Source organism: Primulina tabacum, chromosome 11 (genome assembly GCF_025594145.1).
Source record: "Primulina tabacum isolate GXHZ01 chromosome 11, ASM2559414v2, whole genome shotgun sequence".
Lineage (NCBI taxonomy): Eukaryota > Viridiplantae > Streptophyta > Magnoliopsida > Lamiales > Gesneriaceae > Primulina > Primulina tabacum.
Window position 1 is genome coordinate 38,607,842 of NC_134560.1, and position 17,663 is coordinate 38,625,504.

A 17,663-nucleotide genomic window follows, 5' to 3' on the forward strand; every position below is an offset into this window, starting at 1 on the left:
GACCTACAAATAATGAGTGTTAATATTAAAATGAATGTGGAAGAATATATGTGTTAATATAATGTATATGTCGCATGTGGATACTACGTTTTTTGATGAGTTGGTGGGTGTTATAATGGTAACGAATACGGATGTCCTTAGTTAATGAAAAATATTATTTTTTATTAATATTATTTTTTTATACACGATATGATGGACTAGTCTAATAGATATTTATTCCCGAATTTATTATTAAGTTGAGATAATTTTGTAGATAAAATTATATATTTTTTGATTTTAAAGAAAATTGAAACAATAAAACAAGATCCTCTAACTTTCCTAAAACCTTGAGTGAAGTCCTCACATAAACACAACCAAATTAGTCCCTGCCGGTTTCATTCGGTAGAGAAAGCTCCAGTCGCCGGTCTCATGGCGGCGACAATCGTCTCTATCCAACCTCGGCCTTGCTCCGCTAACTTCCAAGCACTGTCTCTCTATTCCTCCACCAACTCTCATCTTCCAATCAGCACCTTCCTGCAATTGCAGCGCCGGCCCGCCGCTACTCTTCTTCTCCTCCTCCAGGTCGCACTCTTCCTTGAAGTGTGCAATAGCAACTTAACATCTTATAATGCAATTTATTTAATACCTGAATTTCTTAAAATGAACAGAAAGGTCGGAATCCAATTCACAATAATGGTTTTTGGGGAGTGAGCTCGCGAAGTGGTATGGTGATGGGTGACTATGGAGGTGAGTTTGATGACAATGACGAGGATGATGAAGAAGATGAAGAGGAAGACAGGAGCTTGGATCTCCTGATCAGGTTTGTGGAGAATGTGTTCAAAAAGGTATCAAGGAAAGCACGGAAGGCAGTTAAATCTGTTCTTCCTATTCCCATCTCCACCAAATTGGTAGGACTGATTTCTCTGTTAATTGCTTTTTAGGTGTGTTTTGTCTAGTTAATCATCGGTCAGAAAGGTGGCGTAGTATGGAGTTGTTATATTTGCCATTTCCATTTCATATTTGATTTCTTCTGACTTGAATGGTCGAGAATAAATTCGAATTCTTTGCGTATTTGCTATTCTGAAAGCCATCAAAGTTTCCACCTGAGAGTGGATGATTGATTCTTAATCTTGATGTTTGAATTTGCTATAAAGCATTTAGATTGCGAGTACTGTATCCAAACTCCAAGACGTTGAATAAAAGTTGGCATCTAAAATTTCACTCTTTTTTCATGTTCGGAGCTTGGTCAATGAAAATATTTTGTCAAGCTTGCTGTGAATCGTTTCCAACAATCTAGTCGCCATTATGGCTGCAAAGTTTGTTTTTAGATTCATGACATCGCATGATTTTAATTGGCATTGGTCCAATTGTTTGTTTAGAGTGCTTTTTTAGCCAAGTCGTATGCACTTGTACAATAGGTTTGTTTGCAAAGAAACTGAAACCTTGTGGAAAAAGTAAACGACCAGCATTAATCAAGGTTTATAGAGCTGTGAAACTTACTGTTGGGTTTGTTTTATTTGTTTAAAACAACCGGTTTTAGTTTTTATCTGAAAGAGAGTTTTCGTTCTTGAAATTGGTTGTTAATTTCTTTTGGGATGTAGGTCGGATTTGCGGTCAATGGAACTATAATTCTAACCTTTTTGTGGGTTCTGAAGGCATTCTTGGAGGTAATGGAATTCTTCTTTAGCTCTCTTGCTTTCAAATTTGTTTTATATAAATGGAACGTTCTGCACTCTATCTGCTTGTTTTATTGTCCTTTTTATGTACCAATCCTTAGCAGGAAACAAAACTTTTTGTTATTCATCGTTAGCTTTGATCATTTAACAGAATGTAAGTTATTTTCTTCGTTCTGGGATTTTTGTATTACCTGTTCAAACAAAGTATTTTATGGTCTCTTGGCGTAATTTCTAGAAAACTTTAGTTACCTTTGTATATTTTGGATTGATTAAGGATGTCAATATTAAAGATGAGTTTGAAACCGATGTTTTAATATATTCAAAGGTTGGGTAGTAGCAAGGACGGTTAATATGGGAGTTATGATTTTGTCCTTCATAACAAAGTTGAAATTCTCACACTCATCGATGCATTTATATGAAGGGAGTACAGTCTCTGCCTGGGGAATCTTTTTCCTATAACTCTCTTCCTGACTGGTTTGATAGCTGCTTTTAACTAGAGGTTGATTCTATATTTTTCAACCATAAAGTACTATTTAAAATATTTGAATTATGTCTTTACCGTCAACTATAATTTTTGGTGTGATGGCATGCCCGATACTAGAATGTTACCACTTAATTTTCTTATTTTTAACTCAAATAATGCATATTTTAATTACGAAACATAATAAAATAATTTTTTGGATATTCCCGGAGCTTAAAATAGCAGGGTGGACAAAATTGAAGTGCAGATGTTTTTCAGGTAACAAAAGGGATTCAGCGTTCTCTCATCTGCAAAACATTAAAGAGTCTATGTGTCATCATTTCTTTATAATTTTCTACTTCAGAATAATTGTTTTCTTATTGTGTATCCATGCGAACAGAATTTCTCCTTTGGGGCAGGGAGGATTCGTTCGAGAAGAATGAATTACCTCTTGAATTTGCACCAATCTGCAGTTGAGTTGTCGGGCTTAGGATTTTTCCCTTATTCCCCGTTCCCTCCAATACTCGACCCATCCATGCTCCATGTGCCATATTCTATATATATATGGATTTTAGTCATGTATTCCTGTTCCCAGAAAAGCAGTTTCTGGCAATGGTTTTGCAAAACATGATTGCACCAACTGATTGGATGCATAGACTACATTCTGTTGCAATATGTATATACTTACATGATGTGCATGTTCTCCTTCAGTTTTTATGTCAGAGGATGATCATTCATGAATCGTGCTAGTTTTGATAATTCGGATCTCCAATTTGAAGATCAAAATTCTCATATTCGTTAGTTTTTTTGGTGCTCCGTTCAACACCTGATTGCTTCGGTTCCAACATCCCTTTTCTCGTTAGGTAATATGCACCCTTGGCAGTGTCGTATTTACAAGTATTCTGTTGATTCGTGGAATCTGGACTGGGATTTCCTACTTCCAAGAAACCCGCAGTTATAGACCTGAGGATGATGAGCCTGAAGCTTGGACTGGCACCCAACCTGCCATTTGAATGATCATTTGCACCAAGAAGAATGGTTCACAAGTCTCATACTTAAGTGGACACCTGAGACAAAGGTAAACATAGTCTACAGTTCAAGTGTAAGACTATATGTGAAGTTTCTGGTTCGTTGTTTCGTTAGATCTCACCCGCATCAAGCTTGCTAGCCCATAAAGATTACTAGAAGTCAAAACCGCAAATCTTTATACTTCTTGTTTTATTTTGTAATGGAAGCAAAGCAATAACTTTTATCTTCTCCACTTGGAACCCGGGAACAACAGCAGTATTTATTGAATCTGTACACATGAGAATGTGACTGAAATTACAGATAATGAAATGGCTTGTATATGTTCAAAATATAGATACCCACTGTATCTCCATGTTCTTTTAATTTTGTCAATTCTTGTGCATCCATTCACCTCGTGTTTTGTAGTTTAAAGTTTAAAAGCTAAAAATGTGTGTGCATTGATGGAAAAACTAAAGGTTCTGATATTGTTCATGCTAAAAATTTTGAAAGAATATTTATTTTATGTAAAGGCTAGTCGAGAAGCTGATTCAATTAATTAAAACCAAAATTAAGCACAGACATAGAGCATAGAGACGTAGAAAAGAAGAGGGTATCTGATGCTGTGGTGCAAGATGTCTTTTTGGCACATTGGGATCATCTCAAACCAAAAAAGACAAATATCCAAATTGGCTGGATTTTGAGAATTCTTTGGTCTTGACATCATTTTGTTTAGGCAATTAATAAACTAGGGAAGTCGATATTCGATTCTAATTTGATTTTCCATGCGAAAATTATCTACTTTCAAATTATTTCAAAAAAAAATACAATTTTGATTATGGTGAGTTCGTTCTATAAGATGTATGAGACAGTTTGTCATTAAATAAAATTTATCGCGAAGTTTTACTCTAAATTTTAGATTTTCATGACTATTCCATGTGAATCAACAAGACTATACGAGTGTTGAACTTATTTTTTAGATTTTCATGTATTTTAAGTAATCAACGTGTCAATTTTTTTATTATATGATTCCGATACATCATTTGTCTTTGGAATCTTATTGTTAGACACAGAAACTCATTTGAGACCGTCTCATTGTTTAATTTTGTGATACAGATTTCATATTTGACCAGACCCGTGAAAAATATTATTTTCATTCTAGATGTGAAACTGATTGACATTTCATACATATATAGATACGTGAAACTATTTTATGAGACACTCGTTGATAAAAATAAAAAAAATAAAAAATAAAAAGACACTCTTAGTACTACTAAGTTTTATCAAGTGTCACAACTCATTTAATTTGGAAAGAATCGGACCAGGAGCAGGACATGTAACTAATCTTTACAAAAAAAAAAAAAAAAAACAAAAACAAAAACTTGTGTGAGACGATCTCACGGGTCGTGTCTTGTGAAACGAATCTCTTATTTGGGTCATCAATGAAAAAATATTAATCTTTATGATAAGAGTATTAATTTTTATTGTGAATATCGGTAGGGTTGATCCGTCTCACAGATAAAGATTTCTGAGACCCGTCTCACAAAAGAGCTACTAAAAAAACAAATATATATCTTATCAAAACATTTTTTATTTGATTTAATTTTGTTTTTTTTAGAAAAATGTGACCATCATCAGAATAAGTGGATAACCACTTAGGATTTAGAAATTTTTTTCGTACGTCTATACTGAAAAAAAAAAGAAAAAAAAAAAGAAAGAAAACTTCACAAGCCACGGAGCTAGCATAATTTAAATTTAGGTAACATGAAAAGCCACATCTCATTTATTTATGTTAGGAAAATAATATTTGTTATTCACCTAAATAAATTGTTCAGAGCAATAGATTTTTTTAATATACATAAAAAATATATCGATTCACATTAAAAATCATGACTGAGTTACTTAGATGGTGAGATGGTCGCATAGATCTTTATTTGCGATACCGGTCGTCCCAACTCATATTTATAATAAAAAAAATAACATTTTTAGCATAAAAAAATAATGTTTTTGCATGGATGACCCAATTAGAATATATATCTCACAAAACTAACCCGTGAGACCGTCTCACATGAGTTTTTGTATGAACACAAACAAACAAATCATAAACCAAGAACGCCAGTTTTTACTCGATGTATTCTATTTCCATAAAAGTTGAAATAACAAGCATTCTAAAAATATTTGGTACATCTGGATATAATTTGATATAAACTCAATCCAATTTAGTAATTACTACTGTTGAAAATATTTTAAAACCCCATTAAATTAATGTTCATTTATGTGTAAAATCCATGCATAAACAATGGCCCAAATTTTAATTTTGTTTCACCATTATTGTTGGAAACCTTTTGAATACTTTCGGGTCTGTTGCTAACAGTCACTCACCTCTGGTATTAATCGTCCTTTGACTTTATTATAAATGAACATGAAACCCTTTTTTTTTTTCATTTCTCGCCTTGTAAGAAATTAATAGAAATTTTTATTGGTTTTCTTACATTCAATTTAAGTTCTAAATCAGTTATGAAGATATAGATTTTTATTAGTTAAGCTAAATAAAGAAAACATTTTATAAATTTAGAAAATGAGGAGTAAATTTGGAATGAGAACGAATAACACCATTATATTGCAATGTTATACCAATCATGAGTACAAGTTCTTTTCTACCAAAAGCCACATTTGTTACAAGTGAAACAAGTACTATGAATGACATTCAAGATTTTTGGTTGAAAGGAAGCCTAAAAGTGTAAGGCAAAACAAGAAACCAACAACAGATGCAGCAAGCACACTACACTACGATTAGTTAGTGTTTCAAACTTACACCACCCACCACCAATCACTAAAACCAAGTTCAAACTACAAACAACTCTTTGTTCAAAGCGATTATTATGGAGAAGTGATCTGATTCCTGAGACGGCTAGAACGTCTCACCGGTGTAACAACTTCCACGTCTTCGTCTCTATTCGCCTGCGATTTTTTTTTTTTTAAAAAGAATAATGTGCAATTTAGGATTAATAAACTAGCAACAACAAAAAAACACAGATAGATAGAGTTAAAAGTAAATTACATGTTTAGTGGGAATTCTTTCGTATGTGGTGAAGCTTCCATATGATGGGGAGCCAGCGGAATACCCTGATGAAGAAGCCAACGACTCCCTTTTCGAATACCTCTTTGGTTTGTTCTCTAAACTTTGAACTTCATCGGCTCCTTTCATCTCTCTGTAACTTTTTTGAAAGCTGCTGATTTCGGAAGGGCATGATCCACCGAGCAAATCGACCTCTGTGTGAGTGGATGATAGCCGCCTTTCTTCCGAAATGTGCTCTGTACCACCAGCAAATTTATTTTCATTGTCCAGCTTCTTCACCGTCAATGGTTGGGTTTGCGAAACAACTTCGGCCAGACTTGGTTTTTTCTTGTTCAAGTATATGAGCGCTGCAACTGTCGATAGAGCCACCAAGACGCCAATGATGTAATTTGTGTGAAATTTTTCTTCTGATGTCTGAGGTGGTGGCGACTCCAGTAGTGGTGAGCTTTCGACATTTGCTTCACCAGACGAATCAACTTCTAATGAACTTTCATCGTTCAACAAATTAACATCAGTAGAAGAAGAACCAACATTAGTTTCAGCGTCCAAATTTTCAGCATCAGTGATCTCAGTCCCCATTTCTACATCATCTTTGGCTTCAAATCTACTTTCTTGATCCTGACAAGCAGCAGCTAATTGATCATCTTCAGGGGCAACTCCATCGGCACCTTCTACATTTTCTGATATCTCAGGCTCTAATTCAGAAAATATTTCAGAAAAAGGAGAGATTTCTTCAGTTTCTACTTCAATTTCCTCATCAAATCTTTCATCGGCATCTACTGCATATTCTTCTTCCTCTGCAAATTCCTCCAACTCATCTTCTTCTTCTTCTTCAAGATCCTCCATCAATCCTTGATGGATCTGGAAATGTTCCTCGCTCCAAATTTTCTTTTGAAGATCAGTAAGATTCATGAACTGCAGAGGGCCTATCATTTCTCCTTCCCTGAGCTTGTTCATAAGGGCAGAAATGAAAGACAAAGAATCAACTTGGAACTGATTGATATGTCTTGCAACCCAATCAAATTTCTCCTTTGATTGGTGATAAAGATCACTAAAATCAGAGAAGCCCGTATTTTTTAAAACGAATTCATCAACTAATGGAGAATGAGTAATGTAAATTGATGCAAAAGCAATCACGAAAATCAGAAACATAGAGCCACAAATCAATCTAGAGAAACCCCGTGGTTTCTTATCAATTCTCTGCACCGAATTTTCTGGCATGTCATCAGTAGAAGGCAAGCTGACCGGTAAAGATTCAGGCAGTTCAACGCCAGAGGAAAATTCTTCCATTTCGGTTACGCCTACTACCATATCAGCTGAAGCAGTAAGCCCAGATTCCTCCTCTTGCAGATCCTCGGCCTGGGATTCTTCTGTGCGCTCGGAATCTGATATGGTTTCAGACATGGAATCTTCAGTAAAATCATATTCTAGTTGCATGAATTCATCCGAATCCAGCCTATTCTTGTTCAAGAGCATGTCGATCCTGGAATTTGGTTTGTAATAAAGAAATTGAGGCCTTGGAGAAAGGTAATTGGTTTTAGGATCATAAGGAGGCATGGATGGATCTGCATCGAGTGGGGCTATGGACGGGGAAACATCTGAACAACAAGTCTTGTTCTTTAAGCTGGATTCGAGAAAATTTTCATCAGTAACCACTGATTCAGAATCTGTAGGTGCATCTAAAAATGTCACCTTTTTTGAAGGCTTGGAAACTGCAGGATCTTCAGGAACAGCCTCAATTTTCTGAGAATCGACAACTTCTGCATCCACGAAACTATCAATGGAGTGATTCTGGTCAAATCCCAGGTCAGATTTTGGCTCTAAATTTTCAGAAACATCTGTGGACGAGGTGGAAAAAAACACAGCTTTTCCATCAGATAAGGACATCGAGGTTCGAACAGGATCATTTCTCTCCACCAAGACCCTTTTTCTTGGAGATGGGGTAAATTTTGAGGCGGCCGAAATAGTAGGCAACATGAAATTCTTGGAATTTTTCGCCGGAGACCGGAGTTTTGCGGCCTTGAAATTCATATCTTTTTCATCGTTCTCCTTTTCTTCACAAACGTTAAAAAATGAATCCACGCAGCTTTCTTTTCCCACCGATCTCCTTGTAAAATCTGAAGATTCTTCCAAACACAAACGAACGAACAATCAAAACCCACGTCTGAAAATTGAAACTAAAGCAGTACTCATACCAAAATCAAGAAACTAGCAACCACACTGGTACAATAAATTTCAGATGAATAAACTATGGAAAATGGATAAATTGAAATTAGGCTGCCTCGTACTAAAATCAAGAAACTACAACTAGAGTCACAATAAATGCCAGAAAAAATGAATTCAAAAGAATATAAACCAACCTGATGGGGTATTGGCAGGGGTGACGGGATCAAATCTCCTCAGATTAGTAAGAATAGAGGGTTTTCCTAAAGGATTGTTGCCACCACTGAAACTTTTCCTAGTTTCCGGGCTGTTTTCTTGATTTCTGGAATTGGGATTGAGATTACTAGGCCTGGATGCATTTGAGGAAGGAGATCTGTTTGAAACAGCCGCCATTAGAGAGACGAGAGTGAGTTTCTACTCGATCAGAATGGAAAGAATGGAGAAAAAGATCTTGAAACGATTTGATTTGTGATTATGATTCTGAATTTTGATTCGAAAATGTGATGTAACGGCTACTTACCGAACAAGGACGAGGGTTTAAAATTTTGAATGTTCAATTTCGACCGTTGGGATTAAAGAAATTAGGTAAAAAGAAAGATATCCGTTGGATTAAATTATCTTTGTTCAGCAGCTTTTGACTTTTTTTTATTTGTTTTTTCCTTCTCACTTTATATTCGGTACCAACCTTTTTTTCCCAGGGAGGAGTTTAGGCGGGACGAATCCCCGAGTACACGGAAGAATGGTTAGATGTCTCAACACCTAAAATAAATTTGTTACAATCGAGTCTCGAGTTTGATAACTCGTCTTAAATTTGAGATATCGTTATTATAAGCAGTCGGCACACCAGATTTTAGAAAAATAACAAAGAGAAAGAGTTAGAACACAAGTAAAGTCTCTCTCTTCATTTCTATTTTGATATATTTTTTATTCATTATTTCGACAAAATAAATATACATATTTTTACATTTTACCAAAATCTCAATCTAACTAATTAGATTTAATATTTTAAACTTTTTTTGAGTGAGTTTGACTCTTACTATTTTAATCGAGTAGGTATCTTGTGAGACAATCTCACGAATCTTTATCTGTGAAACGAGTCAACCTACTGATATTCACATAGCGTAGTAATATTTTTCATGAATGACCCAAATAAGATATATGTCTCACAAAATACGAACTATGAAACCGTCTCACACAAGTTTTTGTCATTTTAATCTAACTTTCAAAGACAAACGAAGAATAAACAGAAGTATATAGAATAGAAAGTAGAAGATAGAATGAATGACGAGAAGAGAGGAACTAGAGAACGCAAATATAAACCCCATATAATATAAAGATATTTTTCCCTTTTTTCTCAATACAAACCCCATAAAAATTTTAAAGCATTCATTAGCAATTCTTAAAATTCTACGATATAAACTATACTACTTGGGAACGTAATCCTTCATCCAACACAGAGCTTTACGAGTCCTTGCAATTTCATCTCCCAAATAGTTGGCTTGCTTTGTTTCTTTTTCTTGTGCTTCTCCAACTTTCTCAATTTCATTGATATTTTCAAGTTCTCGAGAATAATCGATAATAATATTTTAGAGTGAACCTCTCTATCTTTAGGATAGTAATCGACAATAATATTTCTCGACAATAATCGACAAATAGTATGTTTGGATCACTTAATTTATGGCAAAAACTTGTGTGAGACGGTCTCACAGGTCGTATTTTATGAGATGAATCTCTTTGTTTGGGTAATCCATAAAAAAACATTACTTTTTATGCTAAGAGTATTACTTTTTATTGTGAATATCGTTAATGTTGACCCATCTCACATATAAATATTCGTGAGACCGTCTCACAAGAGACTTAGTCATAATTTATTTATAACAGTGAGTTTCAAATATTTTGTTTTTTTAGTCATTTGAAATTTCTAGTCCAAATGAAATTATTCAATCCGACTATTATGTATTTATTTATTTTGCTAGACCAATAAACCATTCCTGGCTTTTCAGATTGGGCTACAAAAGGCCCAAAACCTTTCGCCAGGTCCAAATTGCTCGATTATTTTGGACCAAACTGGTTTCGGCCCGTGAAAGTTTTTGCAGTCAACCTATAACCTGTAAATTGTGTGTCCAATTGAGATTGGTCAAATCTTATTTTTGAAAAAATAATTATCTCCAATGTATTTGACTGTATTTAAGTAAGTTTTCTGTCAGATATGTCGACCATGTTCATACCTGGGGAGTGAAGAATAATTTTTTTTTTGCATAAAATATGATATTTTTTCATGATTCTGGTCGAGTAAGATATTCATATCATAAAATTAACCGATCAAACTGTCTCATACGAATTTTATGTTTAAATACACATAATAAAATTATTTTTTACAAAGAGTGAGTCTCATGTGAGACCGTCTCACGAATCTTAATAAGTGAGACATGTCACCCTACCCATATTCAAAATAAAAAGTAATACTCTTATAATAAAAAATAATATTTTTTCATGGATGACCCAAATAAGAGATCTGTCTCACAAATATGACCCGTGAGACCGTCTCACATAAGTTTTTACCTTTTACAAAATGTTTGCCCAAAGTTATTTGCAAACTATCCCTGTTACCGGTTTCCTCTCTTTTATGTTCTTATTTTTCCCTGTATTTTATATATATACAAATTCATTGCATGTCAAAAATTTGTGTGAGATTATCTCACGAGTCGTATTTTATGAGACATATCTCTTATTTGGATAATCCATGAAAAATATTATTTTTTATACTAAGAGTATTACTTTTTATTGTGAATATCAGTAAGGTTGACCCGTCTCACATATAAAGATTCGTGAGATCGTATCATAAGATACATACTCTTCATGCATGAGTTCAATGTGAAATGTTAATGGTCGATTCACATGAATTTTAAAAACGATTTAATATTTGAAATTCCTAAAATAGTACGATGATTAGTTGTACAAATATTATGTCTATCATAAATGTTAAAAAATAATAATGTCACCTGGATATTTGGTAATGATTTTCAAATTTATTTTGTTTGAATATGATATATCGCCTAATTATTTGTAATTGACTCTGTAAATTTTTTGTGATTCAAGGTATATTCGTTTTTTTTGTCGAATGGAAAGGATAAGGGTAAATAACATATATAAAATAACAAAGGTATTTATCGATACAAATTCTAAATAAAGACTATGTGGATAATTTTGTTTATTTAGAAAATAAAAGCAAAAACTTGTGTGAGACGGTCTCACGGGTCGTATTTTGTGAGACAAATATCTTATTTATGTTATCCATGAAAAATTATTACTTTTTATGCTAAAAATATTACTTTTTATTGTGAATATCGGTAGGGTTAACACGTCTCACAAATAAAGATTCGTGAGACGGTCTCACAAGAGACCTACTCGAAAATAAAATAAACGAATTGTTCATTTTTAGTGTAAAAATATTAATCCAAGAGTTTATAATTTATTTTATGTCCCATGATTGGAATCTACTTATCCAATCAAAACTTAATAATTATTTGACAAAGGAACCGAATAAATAGCTCCCTCCCGCAAATTAAGATACAACTCTCCAGTTGAGCTATAGCTCATCAATCATCCATTCAATTGCTTTGAGCAAAATGTTAAAGATAACGTAAAAAAAATAATCACACGAAAATTCTTGTAATACCATCTCACATATTATTTGAAAGACGAATTTTCTATCCGAACTCGTCTCATGAAAAATATTAATTTTTATGTCGAAAACATTTTTTTTACACTCCAAATAAATTTGATAATTCAAACTCGAGGAATAAGATCGAAACTGAGCTCGAATGCTGTTGGCTTTCTTGCACTTATTCATGTTTGCTATAAAATTATATCTGTTGTTTAAATATGATAATTCTTCGAGTAGGTCTCTTGTGAGACAGTCTCACGAATCTTTATCTGTGAGACGGGTCAACCCTACCGATGATCCAAATAAGAGATCCGTCTCACAAAATACGATCCGTGAGACCGTGTTACAAATTTTTTTCCCTAATTCATAACATATTCAAATTTCAAGATACTTTGTCATAACTTTGTGACTAGAGACGGCGTGAGTCGTTATTTTATGTACCTACTCTCGATAGAGAAATCAACAAAATTTTAAAATAAATAATAAAAAAATTTAAATTGAAATTTGAAAAATTTTAAAGGGCATGGACTTGTTTGGGAATTTCACATTAATACCAAGAAATACAGCTGCTTCCCAATTGGGATTTAAGTGTGTCCCAGCTGGCCAATACACAACACAGAATTCCACAAACCAACAAAACACCTTTTTCCAAACAACACCTAGCAAATAGCAATTGACAGGCAGATCAAAAATTGCCAACAATCCCATCTATTCTTTTTCTTTTTTTTTCCTAAATAAAAATAAAATATTGATAGCTACTTGGGAAAATTTTATATGGCGAATATTATTACAAAAGTTAATGGGAAATTTCATCTCAAATCAAGGGTCGGAAAAAATATCGAATTTTTATTATATCAAGATTATTGTATTAAAAAATTTTCGTTATATCGAAATTTTATGTGAAATGTAACATAGACACGTGCTAATGTAAAATATGAATGGAAATTGGTTGAAGAATAAATATTCATATTTTTTTTGCTATATTTATTTATTATTATATTAAATTATATTAAGCAGCAAAAAATTGATTAACCTAACCAATAGTATAATATATATTTAATTTATTGTTTATTACTCATATTTAATAATAATAATAACAATGAAATAAAGGGGTGTATTGGCTATTAACCTCGACAGATATGTCGTATGTATCGGATACCCCTCGCTGGCACTTCCCGTACGTGCAAACCAGCTCATATCGCGCGCATGCCCATGCAACCCCCCTACTCCTCCACCCCCCACTCCACCCCACCCCCGCTGCCAGAGCCATGTACAATTCTCATATATGCGCTGCTTCTCCATGATTACATCATTTTATTAGTACACATCTTCTTCTGGGAAGAAATTAGTTTGTTGTTTTTGGTTACTGTGTTGCTATCTAGTAGGAGTTTCCGCGAGAGGCAAGTGATGGATCCATGTTCTTTTGTACGAATTTATTGGGGCAATTTGGCGTTGAAGTTTCCGGATAAAACCCATCTCTCGTCCCTTTCGTTTTTCTGCAAATTCAAGCTCAAAGGGTTTCCGACCCAGGTTTCAGATGTCACGGCCCTTGCCGAGGAAATCGGCTCATTTGAGAGCAGAATTCAGGGTTGTCTCACCTTGAGTAAGGCGGAATTGGAGAGTTCGATGGAGAGATCGAGTAAGTTTTCTTGTCTGAAGTGTGAGATTTACAGGAGAAGTACTAGAGGAAGTGGCGGTTGTGGGGTTGTCAATGGCGTGAAGCTCTTGGTGTGCGTTGTGGTGCCATTGGATTTGAGGAGTATTATGGAAAATAATCGGAATAATCGAAGAAGCGTGATTCAGAATGGTTGGGTTTTGATTGGTGGTTCGGGGTTGAAATTACATTTGAATGTGAGAGCCGAGCCCGACCCGAGATTTGTCTTTCGGTTTGATGGGGAACCCGAGTGCAGCCCGCAGGTTTTCCAGGTCAATGGACATGTGCGACAGCCTGTTTTTACTTGCAAGTTCGGGTTCAGGAATTCTGGGGATAGGATTTTGAGATCCAGGTAAACTTAGTTTCTTGGTTTTGTTTTATTAAATTTAGTCATTTTACGAGTAACCAAGATCCTGTTTTTCTTTTCCCGGAGTAGGGGTTGGTCTGAATTGGTATTTATATCTGATTTTGAACAAGAAGTCTGACAAAAAAATTGTTCTAAATGGATTTCAGTCCAAGCAAAATTCTAATTTAGTCTGCAGCGGGTTGAAAATGGGTGAATATTATACCTGATTTTAAACTATAAAAACCTGAAATGAAGTCCATGAGTGTGTTTAATTTCCAGTAAGCTCTGATTTCTTGAATGCAATCTTGATATTTGGTTTATTGTTGAAATTAGATCATCGCTGTCGGAACCAAGTACCTCAACCGGCTGTTTCAGTGCATTTGCAGAAGAAAAAGAAGTGGCCCCGGAAGAACGAAAAGGGTGGTCAATCACTGTCCACGACCTTTCCGGCTCACCTGTGGCTGCTGCATCGATGGTTACACCATTTGTTCCATCACCTGGCACTAATAGCGTCAGCAAATCGAATCCTGGAGCATGGCTCATTCTAAGACAAGGCCACAGCACATTCCAGCCTTGGGGCCGCCTAGAGGCATGGCGTCAGGGAAAAGACGTTGGATACCGATTCGAGCTCATACCCGACGATGGCATGGATTCTATCCGAGTTGCAAATTCCTCCATTAGCACAAAATATGGGGGAAATTTCAGTATAGACATCAGTAACGGTCCAACTCCAATAACTAGTCCTAATAGTAGCTTTGATCTCAGTTCGGGGTCGGGGTCAGGGTCCGAGTTGGGGTCAACGTCAGGATTGGGATCTTGGGCGAATTTTTTGTATAGAGGATTCGTGATGTCATCTACAGTGGAGGGCAACGGCAAGTGCAGCAAGCCAGAGGTGGAAGTTGGGGTGCAACATGTGACCTGCACGGAGGATGCTGCAGTTTTTGTGGCGTTGGCTGCTGCCATGGATTTAAGCATGGATGCTTGTAAGCTGTTTTCTCGGAAGCTCAGGAAAGAACTGAGACAAGTGGATCTTGATTAGCCGGATCGGGTTGTATTGACAGTTGGATTTTGAATTTTGAAATTGGATTTGCATTCAATTCAGTGCAACAGCTAAGAGCTTGTTCAAATTTTCATTCTTCAAGAGTGTGTACAGTAGTGATTAACTGCTGTTTGTTTTCTTATTTTTTGCTTTCAATGTAATAATTTTTTCATTTGTAGGTTAATTGACAGGTTTCCATATGAAGCTTGTTTTGTAATTTGTAAAGTTGCCTGGAGAAAGTATTAGTAATTACAGCTATTAGTATCAAGATTTGTTGGAAAAATGTATTTAAGAGAATGAAAAAATTTATTAGTAGCTGCAGCTTCTAATAGAGCTGGAACTCAATTGTAGTTTAACAACAAACAATGTATTTAAACTCTAATCTAACTCATGTTGATCCATGTTTACGCTGGACAGATTAAAATGTTAGAGTAGATGTCCTGCAAGCCAACAGTTGGCTAGAGAATTTATTGACTCAAGTGTAATAAACAATCTTTATTTTATATAATTTAACTTTTTATGGTTTTGTTATACTTTATCTGTATACCCATGCAAACAGCATAGATAAAGTCATTGATTATGTTTTAATACAAATGAATCGTAATTCGATGTTGAAACTCATTTGTAAACACTGCATATTCTAAATTCGTTCCTAGTCGATTCAGCCGCCTAAAACAGGGATAAAGGTCGCTTGAGCTCGAGACTAACATATGTGATGTTGTGTACTGCGTTTTTGGTAAGGGCATGGAAATGTCCAAATATGCAGATGGATAGTCATATGATGATTATACTGAACAACCCTCCCTCGGACTTTTCAAGTGGTTATCATTCATCGAGAGGATAAGTCTGTGGTTATGATTTATCATTAGTCCTTACGACCCGGGACAACACTGATGCTCTACATGCTAGGACTGTGCTTTGACTCGTTTACCGGCTCCATAAGAGTCATCAGGTGGCGAGGTTGGGTACAGTTGCGACACATATAGGAGCCAGTGCATTGTTGTCGGGGATTCACTGCTCACCTACGGGTGTAGATATCCTGTGTGATCTGATGAAATAATAGTGCATGGAATCTATGGCCAGAGTATGAGATGTACGTTAGAGAATGAGTTCTCAAATAGTACACGCGATGCCACTATTATAGTTATCACATAGTTATCGAATTATTATGCAACCCTCGATGAACCAATGGTTGCAGATTCGATCGGGATATATGAGATGAAGGGACCGTACTGTACGTTAATCATAATCGACTGGTTCTTGCAGGCACTATCAGTGATACCTATGGGATCATGGGGTGATGCTACTAGACGCTCTTACCATGATCCGATGGGTGCAATCATAAATGAGTTCTGACATTCTTAATCAATGTGTTGATGAAAAGAGTGGGGCTAACTAGGGTAAGCCCGAATAAGAATAAATGTTATTCTGAATCACAAAGAGTTGTGAACCCACGGCTAGCTGTATCCCTGAACCATTGAGGGTCACACAAGCACTGGATCGTTTGTTCTCGTTGAGAGAATAAATTCAAGGAGTTGAATTTATATTATGATATAATAAATTCAAAGAGTTGAATTTATGATAATTAAATTTTGAAAAAATAAATTCAAGGAGTTGAATTTATGATATAGTAAATTCAAGAAGTTGAATTTATGAAATTTGGAGAGAATAAATTCAAGGAGTTGAATTTATAAAATTTGATAATTTAATTTATTAAACTCAAAAGTTGGATTTATTAAATATTAAATTTTGGAGGTGATAAATTCAAAGAGTTGAATTTATAATTTAAATAATACATTCAAATGTTGAATTTATAATTAATTTAATTTATTAAGCTCAAAAGTTTAGTTTATTAAACATTAAATTAAATATAGTGAGTAATGTGTTTAATGGGCTTGTAGGAGTACAAGTCCAAGATACTAAATAATTAAAGTTATTAATGGACTTTGATTAATTAATTAAATTAGTTGGACTATCTCAATTAATTAATCAAGCACATTAATGTTAATTATGGAATTTAGGTCAAGGCAATTGTTTTTAAAGAAACAAAAAATTAACCTAGCCTCCAGTAATTGAAGTGTGATTCACGAGAGTTTCACAAAATTCCTCCAAAATATTTTGGCCACTTTTTCAAGGAAAAGCGATTTGAGTCATCTCACAATTTTTAATCTCCAACGCAAAATCTCTTCTACTTTTCTAGTGCAAATTAGAAAAGGATCAAACCATCTAGTCGTGGACCTGATTAGAAGAAATGAGTCCTTGAAGAAAGTTCGTAGGGATTTCATCAAGAGCGATCTCCGCCAAATCCGGAATAGTTGGATCCGTCTGATTAATTCACCAAAGGTATAAAATTCTAAATGCCCTATGAATGTTTATGTTAAAATCATACGAGCGCCCAAAGCAAAACATATTTTGATTGTCAAAATAAACAAAATTTTTAAACTTCCGCTGCGTTTGGACGTGTAGAAAACCCAGATCCAACATAAAATCCTTTACCATCAAATTTAGGTTCGAGATATATGATAAAGCAGGAACAATATACGTTCAAACTTGCAGGTATTTTACCAGCAATGTCGAGATTGAATTCTTAGACAA

General features: G+C 34.8%; 3 protein-coding genes across 5 annotated transcripts; 2 read left to right on the top strand and 1 right to left on the bottom strand.

The window, feature by feature from the left end:
* Window positions 1-310: 310 nt before the first annotated feature.
* Window positions 311-3,507, top strand: LOC142518790 (uncharacterized). 2 transcript variants are annotated; one of them, XM_075621605.1, is made up of 4 exons: window positions 311-561; window positions 648-887; window positions 1,581-1,646; window positions 2,516-2,969. In XM_075621605.1, the coding sequence occupies exons 1-4, from the start codon at window positions 409-411 to the stop codon at window positions 2,744-2,746; spliced, it is 690 nt and encodes a 229-aa protein (XP_075477720.1). In that variant the 5' UTR covers window positions 311-408; the 3' UTR covers window positions 2,747-2,969. The 2 variants fall into 2 exon arrangements, with proteins under 2 accessions (XP_075477720.1, XP_075477721.1); XM_075621606.1 differs by lacking the exon at window positions 2,516-2,969 and adding an exon at window positions 2,979-3,507 and having other exon boundaries at window positions 316-561.
* A 2,254-nt stretch (window positions 3,508-5,761) lies between these two features.
* Window positions 5,762-8,872, bottom strand: LOC142519208 (uncharacterized). 2 transcript variants are annotated; one of them, XM_075622147.1, is made up of 3 exons: window positions 8,560-8,872; window positions 6,182-8,325; window positions 5,762-6,081 (listed from the first exon to the last, which is right to left on the bottom strand). In XM_075622147.1, the coding sequence occupies exons 1-3, from the start codon at window positions 8,753-8,755 to the stop codon at window positions 6,001-6,003; spliced, it is 2,421 nt and encodes an 806-aa protein (XP_075478262.1). In that variant the 5' UTR covers window positions 8,756-8,872; the 3' UTR covers window positions 5,762-6,000. The 2 variants fall into 2 exon arrangements, with proteins under 2 accessions (XP_075478262.1, XP_075478264.1); XM_075622149.1 differs by having other exon boundaries at window positions 6,182-8,316; window positions 8,560-8,871.
* A 4,429-nt stretch (window positions 8,873-13,301) lies between these two features.
* Window positions 13,302-15,336, top strand: LOC142518804 (uncharacterized). Its single transcript, XM_075621621.1, has 2 exons — window positions 13,302-14,035; window positions 14,363-15,336. Exons 1-2 carry the CDS (start codon window positions 13,437-13,439, stop codon window positions 15,066-15,068), a joined length of 1,305 nt encoding a protein of 434 aa, XP_075477736.1. The 5' UTR covers window positions 13,302-13,436; the 3' UTR covers window positions 15,069-15,336.
* The last annotated feature ends 2,327 nt before the right edge of the window (window positions 15,337-17,663 follow it).